Genomic DNA, 9,234 nt, shown 5'->3' on the forward strand with positions numbered 1-9,234 from the left:
CGGCCTAAGAAAGTCATCTCTTCACTCAAAACTGCCCGTCATCCTCCACCCCCCACCATTAACCTTCGATTAAGACCTCCTCGTTATGGCAACTAAACTTTACTTTGCATAATTAAGATTTGCCTCGGAAGAAGGGGGAGGGAGAAGGCGTAGCTCCCGGCCATTCTCCTTCACCTCACCTCCTCCCACCCCCGCCCCAACCCTCCAGCTCTGGGCCTCTAAGTTCCTGAGTTTTCTCACTTTGAGGTGCCACCAAACACAAAGAACCATAATGGGCTCCTTTGTGCTCGCTACGGGGCAATTACGCCCTGGAGTCCAGGCCCCTTTAAGAGCCTCTTAAAGAGACAGGCTCTCATTTTTCAGAGGGGTATAGGGGAGGGGCCAGGCAAACTCCGAGGGTTCTACATATAGAGTGAAATGAAACTTTTGTCTGGACTCCATGAGAAGGGGCTAAGATCAAAGTCTTTGTTACCTGTTAGCTTTTTTAAAAGTGTCTCTTTAAAAAAATCTATTTTTGACTTGAGATTCTTCACTTGATCTGAGAAATTGGACTGGAATAGGTGGGGTTCGAGGAGCAAGGGCGGAGGCAAGGATTTAAAGAGGCCCTACCCTGGAGAGCGCCTTGGCCCCCCCCCCCCCCCCCCCCCGGAAGGAAAGTGATCCAGGTCGTAGCAGTTGGGGTCCGCCGCAGTGCAGGGCAATGAGTGTCTACGGATTTCGTCTCAGCAACTCGGGAGAAATCCCGTACTGGGCAAACAGCCCTTAATATAATAACAGTATGTCTCTTTAAAAAGCAAAAGGAGGGGGGGAAAGTTTTGTTGGCATCTGGTTTCTGATCTCATTATATTGTGGTCGACCAATCCAGCCCTCGGGGCTGGTCCTCGGGTTTAAATCTGATTGGCCGAGAGCACATTTTGGGATGGTGCTTAGAGCTCGACGGGGCGGTTTCAAGGTTCCCTTTTTTGGGGGGCTGAGGAGAGGGCGGGGCCGCCGGCGGGGGCCCCCTTGAAACCGACTAATTGGGATCGGAGAGGCCGAGGTGAGGGCTGGAGGAAGGCACAAAGGAGACGCTGGGCGGAGAAGGGAGGGGAGAGGCGAGAGGAGGAGGAAGAAGAGGAGAGAGAGCAAGCTGCGCGGGTGTCTTGTGTCTTCGGCTGCTCAGTCCGATTGAGGCGAGCTAGCGGGCAGGCGCGCCGCCCCCTCCCCCGCCTGGCCTCCCCAACTCTGCGGCCGCGAGCAAAGTTTGCAAAGAGGCGCGGGAGGCGGCAGCCGCGGTGAGGCGGCGGCAGGGAAGGCGCGCGGTCTCTGGACTGGGGGCGGGGGCGGGGGGCCGCCCGGGAGCTGGGTGGGGGGCGGCGGCCAGCATGCGGCCCCGCAGCGCCCTGCCCCGCAGCGCCCTGCCCCGCCTGCTGCTGCCGCTGCTGCTGCTGCCCGCTGCGGGACCGGCCCAGTTCCACGGAGAGAAGGGTATCTCCATTCCAGACCACGGCTTCTGCCAGCCCATCTCCATCCCGCTGTGCACGGACATTGCCTACAACCAGACCATTATGCCCAACCTTCTGGGCCACACGAACCAGGAGGACGCGGGCCTGGAGGTGCACCAGTTCTACCCGTTGGTAAAAGTGCAGTGCTCGCCCGAACTGCGCTTCTTCTTGTGCTCCATGTACGCGCCCGTGTGCACAGTGCTGGAGCAGGCCATCCCGCCGTGCCGCTCCATTTGCGAGCGCGCACGTCAGGGCTGCGAGGCACTCATGAACAAGTTCGGCTTCCAGTGGCCAGAACGTCTGCGCTGCGAGCACTTCCCGCGCCACGGTGCGGAGCAGATCTGCGTGGGCCAGAACCACTCGGAGGACGGCGCGCCGGCGCTACTCACCACTGCGCCGCCACCCGGCCTGCAGCCGGGTGCTGGGGGTACCCCCGGCGGCCCGGGCGGCGGAGGCTCGCCCCCGCGCTACGCCACGTTGGAACACCCGTTTCATTGCCCGCGTGTGCTCAAGGTGCCGTCCTATCTCAGCTACAAGTTCCTGGGCGAGCGCGATTGCGCGGCGCCGTGCGAGCCAGCGCGGCCCGACGGCTCCATGTTCTTCTCACAGGAGGAGACGCGTTTCGCGCGCCTCTGGATCCTCACCTGGTCAGTGCTGTGCTGCGCCTCCACTTTCTTCACCGTTACTACATACCTGGTAGACATGCAGCGCTTCCGCTACCCCGAGCGGCCCATCATCTTTCTGTCCGGCTGCTACACTATGGTGTCCGTGGCTTATATCGCGGGCTTCGTGCTCCAGGAACGCGTGGTGTGCAACGAGCGCTTCTCCGAGGACGGCTACCGCACGGTGGTTCAGGGCACCAAGAAGGAGGGCTGCACCATCCTCTTTATGATGCTCTACTTCTTCAGCATGGCCAGCTCCATCTGGTGGGTCATCCTGTCGCTCACCTGGTTCCTGGCGGCGGGCATGAAGTGGGGCCACGAGGCCATCGAGGCCAACTCGCAGTACTTTCATCTGGCCGCGTGGGCCGTGCCGGCGGTCAAGACAATCACTATCCTGGCCATGGGCCAGATTGACGGCGACCTGCTGAGCGGCGTGTGCTTCGTGGGCCTCAATAGCCTGGACCCGCTGCGGGGCTTCGTGCTGGCGCCGCTCTTCGTGTACCTGTTCATCGGCACGTCCTTCCTTCTGGCCGGCTTCGTGTCACTGTTCCGCATCCGCACCATCATGAAGCATGACGGCACCAAGACCGAGAAGCTGGAGCGGCTCATGGTGCGCATCGGCGTCTTCTCGGTGCTCTACACGGTGCCCGCCACCATCGTCATCGCCTGCTACTTCTACGAGCAGGCGTTCCGAGAGCACTGGGAGCGCTCGTGGGTGAGCCAGCACTGCAAGAGCCTGGCCATCCCGTGCCCAGCGCACTACACGCCGCGCATGTCCCCCGACTTCACCGTCTACATGATCAAATACCTCATGACGCTCATCGTGGGCATCACGTCGGGCTTCTGGATCTGGTCCGGCAAGACGCTGCACTCGTGGAGGAAGTTCTACACGCGTCTCACCAACAGCCGGCACGGGGAGACCACCGTGTGAGGGGGTGTCCCCAGGCCCGGGCCGCACCGCGCTTTCCTCCGCCCCGGGTGGGGGGGCTCCTACAGACTCCTTATTTTATTTTTTTAAATAAAGAACAATCGAAACCATTTCTATTTTAGGTCACTTTTTAAAGATAACTGCCCAACACCCCCACCAGGTTTGTAATTAAAACTGTAAATAGTCTTTGTAAATCTAATTATATATTTTCTATTTAAAAGAAAAAAGGAAGGAAAAAAAAAAAGCGACGGGCCCCAGGGCTGAGGACTGCGGGGGAGGGGGAGTTGAGGAGGTTGTTGCCTTTCTTCAGCGCCCTTTCAAACACCACCTCCCACTTTGGTTAGGAGGTTTGGTGGTTCGGCAGGGCTGAACCCGCTGGAGGAGGTGTTGGCTGGTTTGTTACTTTGAACCTCTAAAGCCAAATTGGTGAGCCTTTTCTCTGGCGCTGGGCCTGGGGAAGCTGGTGGATATTTTTTAACAAGACGTGGATTCTTGTCTTATTTCCCTTCCCCCCTTTCTCTCCGCACTTGTCTCCTTCCCTCGATCTTTGTTAGAACCTTCCCAACGGAGATGAAGACGTGAAAAAGCAAAAAAACCAAACCAGCGCGTGGGGTGGTGAGCAGAGGGCGGAGAGCATAGGCCCACGTTGGCCCACTGCCCCGCAGACAGGAAGATCTTTCGCCTCCTCAACTTTTCTCTGTTCAACTCGCTGCCCCAAGCGCCGGGAGTAGGCCGAAAGTGCTTTGTGAAGTGTGTTCTGAAAGGAATCTCCCTCCCCCACACACTACCTTGAATACCGATCCTGACCCCTTCCACATTTTTAGGGGGGAGTATTATTAGCATGCAAGTGTTGGGGTTTGGTGATGCCCTGTATCCTTCCCCTAATTTCCTCCGAAGATTGCACCCCAATCCCACCCCCTCAACCGAATATCTTCTCTGGCATTCAGGTTAGCAGTTTGCGGGATGGTTTGCGCATTGCGTGTGGGTTTTTGTTGTTTAGGGCTATTTTTTTTCTCTCGAAAAACAATAAAAAAATGGGTTGGGTTGGAGGGAGGGGGCAGATGGGTTGGTTGTTGGGGTGTTTAGTTTTCCTCTGACAAAAGACTGGTTTATTTTCAAACTTGTCCAGAAAGGGGGGTGGGGTGGGGAAAGGTGGGTTCGTTGCGTTGGAAGAGGGCTCTGGGCAGGCTCTTTGTGACTGTGGGGGCGGGGCTGAGTGTTTACATGACATTCTATATCACAAGATTGATAGAATGTTTATAACAGATGTTTCTTATCTTCCTCCTACCCCCCACGAATAAAAGTCAAGACTTTTTCTTAAAGTATCTTTGACACTGGTATGAGAATTGCAGTTTCCAATACACATCATCTCCCTCAACTATTTGGGATATTTTAGAATTTTAATTCTAAAGAATTGATTTGAGGACCAGAGGGGTGGGTGGGACACCTATGCCACAGAACTCAATTTTTCACCATTTCCTGTTTTCTTGATAATAGTGCAAATTAAAAGCTAATAATCATAATAATAAAGTGCATTTAATTATCTTCTAGAGATCTAGCCCTTTAATTGTATTTTAACAGGGTTGTAACATTTTATTAGTTTAACCAAACCACACCTCCTTCACTCTCCCCCCCAGTTGTTCCTTTGGGGATGGGGTAAGAGAAGAGGTCCGCTGCTCCAGACCTTGCTTTCTTAGCTCAGTGGTGATGGGGGAAATGGTGCCTTACCACCCTTTGCCGGCAGCCTTTGGGACAAGGGAGAAAGTAAGTCAGAACCTCTACTTCCAAGTGTTTGCGTGTGTTAGTTTATGTTGGGGGAGGGGATCTGGAAATGTTTGGTGGTAATTGAAGTCGTATGTGGGGCTTTGTTTGCAATTGTATGAAGTCTGAGGGTTTCAGCAGAGCCCCTTTCCCAAAATATATAACCTTCCCCCAGATTGTTTGTTCTGGTGGCCAACATTATACGTTTAAAACTAGCCTTTCCTCAAATGATGATACGTGTGAAGTCCCAACCTAAGATTCCCTCAACTGTTAAAAGTGGGCGGGTAAAGTGTCCCAAGGCTTAGGCTTCGTTTGTTGTAGGATTCTATTAGAAAGGAATCCCGCCAGGGCTGCAGGAAAGAGTTAAATTACAAACAAGTTGTGAGTGCCTCTCCTGGAAAGAATGGGGAGAGCCTGTGAACGGGGGGTGTGGGGTGTAGATTTTCCAGGGGCTGGATAGAACCTAGTGGGAAGAGGAGTGCCGGTCTCAGAGATTTGGGGAGGAACCCCCACCTCTAAGGCCCCAGCACCCCAGCTCTGTGCTTTCAGGTCCATTTGTCAGTGGCCCCCGTGCTGTCAGCGGCTGGAGATGGCAGAGGAGCAGCAATAATCTCTTCCCCGAGTGGTGGTGGGAGGGTGAGAATTTTGGTGAAGATTGTTCTCAACCCCCACCCCTTAAAGTCTCCCACCACCAGAGGGGAAGTGGGCCCAAGAAAACTGGAGGGAGTTTTAGGGTGGTGGCAGAAGGATAGATGATAATTGCCTGTGGGACAGGAAGGGCCTTCTACATGTCCTCCCCCCTCTCCAAAGGGTACCTAGCCTAGGGCTGAATGGCCTTACAGAGAGTAGCAGGGAGCCCTCTCCGTGGCTGCTTTCACTGTGCTAATGAAACAGCTCTTCAAGGAGGGGAGGTGGGTGTTAGTTAGTCCATGGTGGGGGGATTTAGGAGAGAAAGTACCCAGAGCTCACCCACCCGAGCTCACTGCCACACCTGGAGATGCGTCTCTCCTCTCTTGTACGGAAAACTCAGTTAAACATACGGACTTGGAAGTCTGCTTCTGCAGATCTCTAGGTCGCCCTATGAGTAAGTGGATTGGTACCTCCCTTTGGAAGAGGGAAGCTTTGGTGGAGGGTCAAGGGCCCAGAAGGAAAACCCCTCGCCTGAGGCCCTGGGCCTGGCACAGGTCTCAGACCAAAGCTGCTCTCCACCCGACCTGTCCTCACCCCACCTGCACAGGAGCAAGGCTGCTGGTTCCCAAGATTCAGGATACCTCTCCTCCAGTCTGCCCCCTCATTGATCAGACTTTGGCTTTTCCTCCCGCCCTCCTCAGACTCCCCTCCTGAAAAAACAGTTCCATTAGTTACAAACTCTTTGTCCTTTAGGAGCCAATCCCAGAAACGGACAGTAAGGTTTTCCAAAACAAAATTCTTCTGAATGTCCCCAAAGAGTGAGGATCAGTAGGGTCTGGAGCTGCTGACATCTGGATTATTTCAAAAGCCTCTTCAAGAGGGTGTTGGGGACCCCTGATCTGGGCTGGGTTCAGGAAATGGGGTCTGTCCCAGGGTGTCCGAGGCCTGTGTCTGGCTAGGGGAGACCAGCCCAAGCCCCTGCCACCTCCCAGGCATTGCCCCTCAGATAATCTCACTGCTCATTGTAGGAGGCCCTTTCCTATTCCGGACTCAACTGACTCTCCTCTAAATGGGCTTTACACTGGGGACCACTGACTCCTCTGAGAAGCTGAAAACCCTTTGGACATCCCGGGAGAAAATGCTCAGACTCCCATGAATGTACAATTTTGCATTTAACTTTTGGGGGTTTCTGGACCCTCTAGCTGTGCCCCCCCATTCCATGCCCTGCCCCCCAAGCTAGTTTTCCAATGCCTGGCTTGGTTAGTTTCCAGTCCTGATTACAGGGTGTCTTCACTTCTCCAAGGGGCAGCTTTTACTTTCTCAGACTCTAGTGTCCCCCGTCTTGAATCACCCCTGCCATGGAAAAGGTGTGGCGAAGGGAAAACCATCCAGTCTACAAAACCAGGAACACCCCACACAGATTATTCACTCAGTCCTGTTCCTCTTGCAGGGAACACGTTCTCTAGATGCAGCAGGGGAATGAATGTATAATACCTTTGTAGTTGAGAGAAAAAAGTAGGAGAAAGCCAGAAACATACAGACCAGCCATGTGTAGGGTACAGGCTTCGGCAGAGTACAGTGCCTGGCTCTGAAGCCCAGCTGTCACCTCTGAAAAGGCCACAGTAACTGTCCTGCAAGGTTGTTGTGAGGATTAGATCAGATGGTGCGTGTACAGAGCCAGCACATAGTAGAAGCTCAACAAATAGTAGCACTCTTCCAGTTACTTAGGATAAATTCCTAACAATACAGTAGAATCCTTGGATCAAAGGATGTGCATTTCCTGAGGATTTTTTAACCTATTGTTACTGGCAGTTTTAGCAGAATAGAATGATGGTTTGTGCTCCCAGTTTTTCTACCTAACTCAGGGTGTCACCTCACATTCTGGAGGTTCCTCAGGGCGATGGTGGATGGTGATTTTTCTCCCTCTCTCCTCTGATTAGGACAGAAATGTCTTACCCGCCTGAGTGAGCAGGGCACGCAGGTGGGCGGGCTCTCTCTCCAGCTGGCTTTGAAGCTGGCTAATTAGGGCTAGGGCTGTCACAGCTGGCTTCCCCAGTGCCTCCCCCTCCCCCTGCTCTGCCCCATCCTCAGACTCACAGCCTGAGTGCCCCTCCCTGGCTGCCTAGCCTTCCACTGCAGACTTTCTGCTTTTCCAGGACACATGGGAAAGGCTGAGATTTGAGGCCTGGGGAAAGGACAAGATGGGACTTGGGACATGAAACAAGCTCCGAGACCATTGACTGGTTTAGAGAGGACCGCCCATGGCCCTGGGCCCCCTCCTTATTCCTAATGAAGCCTGGAGAGGAGCCGGCCTGGGCTGGGGGCTGAGCCCTGGGTCCTTTGTTTGAAAGCCAAGCTTTCTGAAGGCTCCAGCCTCCCAACCTGGCCCTTGTAATTAGCCCCAATCAGAGTGTTTACGTCGGGGCCTCGTGCGGAACTCAGAGCCCCGTGATTTCATTCCAGACCTGGGGGAAAAGGGGAGGGGAAGGGATTTGTGTGGGGACAGGAAAAAGGAGGATGGGGATGAGGAAGACCTGGGGTGAGGGGAGGGGTGGAGGGCGGGGCGGGGGGGGGCGGGACAACCACTCTCCATTTGTCCATTGCAGGGGTCAGGACCCCTTCCAGGTTAGCTGGTGCCCTGGCATCCTGACCCTGGCCCGGCCTGCATGCCTTCTAGACAGGCTCTGTGGGTGGGTGGGCTTGTGCCAATCGGAAATGGCTTGGATATAATTAACCCAGCTAATCACCAGCCTTCGCCCGCCCGGTGCAGGGGAGGGGAGAGCCCCGAGCCAGGGCTCCCCCAGAAAGCTCCAGCTTCTCTATTCTTCTTCCTCTGACTGGGGCCTAGGACGTGCCAGGCTCTGCAGCTGATTAAAATGGTGGAGTCACAGGGTGGGCAGGGAAGTAAGGGTGCTTCATTTTCATCTCTGGCATCACCCTCAAGAGGAAATGTGGCAGGAGGGAGTGGGCCTGAAGTGGCCATGATGGAGTGTGGGGTGGGAGGTGACAACAGGAATTGTGGGAGGGAGGGAGGGAGAGGATTCCCAGCCACTGCTCCCAGGTGTCAATGGGTGTGTCCCAGACTCAAAGGGCATTTCCCTCTAGGTCTAGGCTTCCCAGGGAATTCTCTGGGGAGGAAAGGGGCTTTTAGGGAATTCTGAATTCCCTAAAAAGGGTTTAGTGTCCTCTGGGTGGGGAGGGGGGCAGAGCGTGGGGTCTAAGCTTCTAACACTCTTGCTTAAAATGCTGCAAGGCTTCCAAGGAGTGTTCCTCCTCACTCAGCACATAAAGCTTTCCAAGATCTGGATCTGGCTTCTAGCTCCCTAGACTCACTTCCTAGCATCCTTCCCCACACTCCTATGTGCCAGCCTCCGGAACTCTTAAGTTTCCAGAGCAACCATGTTCCATGACTCGGCACACACTGTTCCTGCGGCCCTAACGCCCTTTCCTTCCACTAGCCCGGACATTAGCTACTACTGTCACAGAACTGACCTGAGGTCAGGTGGCCCCTCTGTAGACAGCCATATCCTAGGCCAATCTTGTTCCCACATTGTGCTCTGTCTGGTCACCGCATACCCCACTATTTGTTAGTTATCCACCTCCTTTCTTAACTGTGAGTCTGTACTTGATCCTTTACCTCTGTCTCCCTGAGCCCAGCAATATGCCTGGCACATAGTAGGTACCCAAGATCACAGGCTCTGGATGGAGCCAGACCACCAGGCTTGAATCCTGTCTCAGCCCCTCTCTAGCTATTGACTTTGGGCAAGAT

The 9,234-nt window shown here is 54.5% G+C and overlaps 1 protein-coding gene across 1 annotated transcript; it reads left to right on the plus strand.

The window, feature by feature from the left end:
* The first annotated feature begins 1,005 nt into the window (after nucleotides 1-1,005).
* Nucleotides 1,006-4,164, plus strand: FZD2 (frizzled class receptor 2). Its single transcript, XM_024553990.3, has one exon. The coding sequence runs from the start codon at nucleotides 1,365-1,367 to the stop codon at nucleotides 3,075-3,077; it is 1,713 nt and encodes a 570-aa protein (XP_024409758.3). The 5' UTR covers nucleotides 1,006-1,364; the 3' UTR covers nucleotides 3,078-4,164.
* The last annotated feature ends 5,070 nt before the right edge of the window (nucleotides 4,165-9,234 follow it).

This window comes from Desmodus rotundus, chromosome 9 (assembly GCF_022682495.2).
Source record: "Desmodus rotundus isolate HL8 chromosome 9, HLdesRot8A.1, whole genome shotgun sequence".
In the NCBI taxonomy this organism is placed as follows: domain Eukaryota; kingdom Metazoa; phylum Chordata; class Mammalia; order Chiroptera; family Phyllostomidae; genus Desmodus; species Desmodus rotundus.

Bases quoted from the DNA above. Each gene is read 5' to 3' on its own strand.
- FZD2 (XM_024553990.3), top strand. From the start codon at position 1,365: ATGCGGCCCCGCAGCGCCCTGCCCCGCAGCGCCCTGCCCCGCCTGCTG.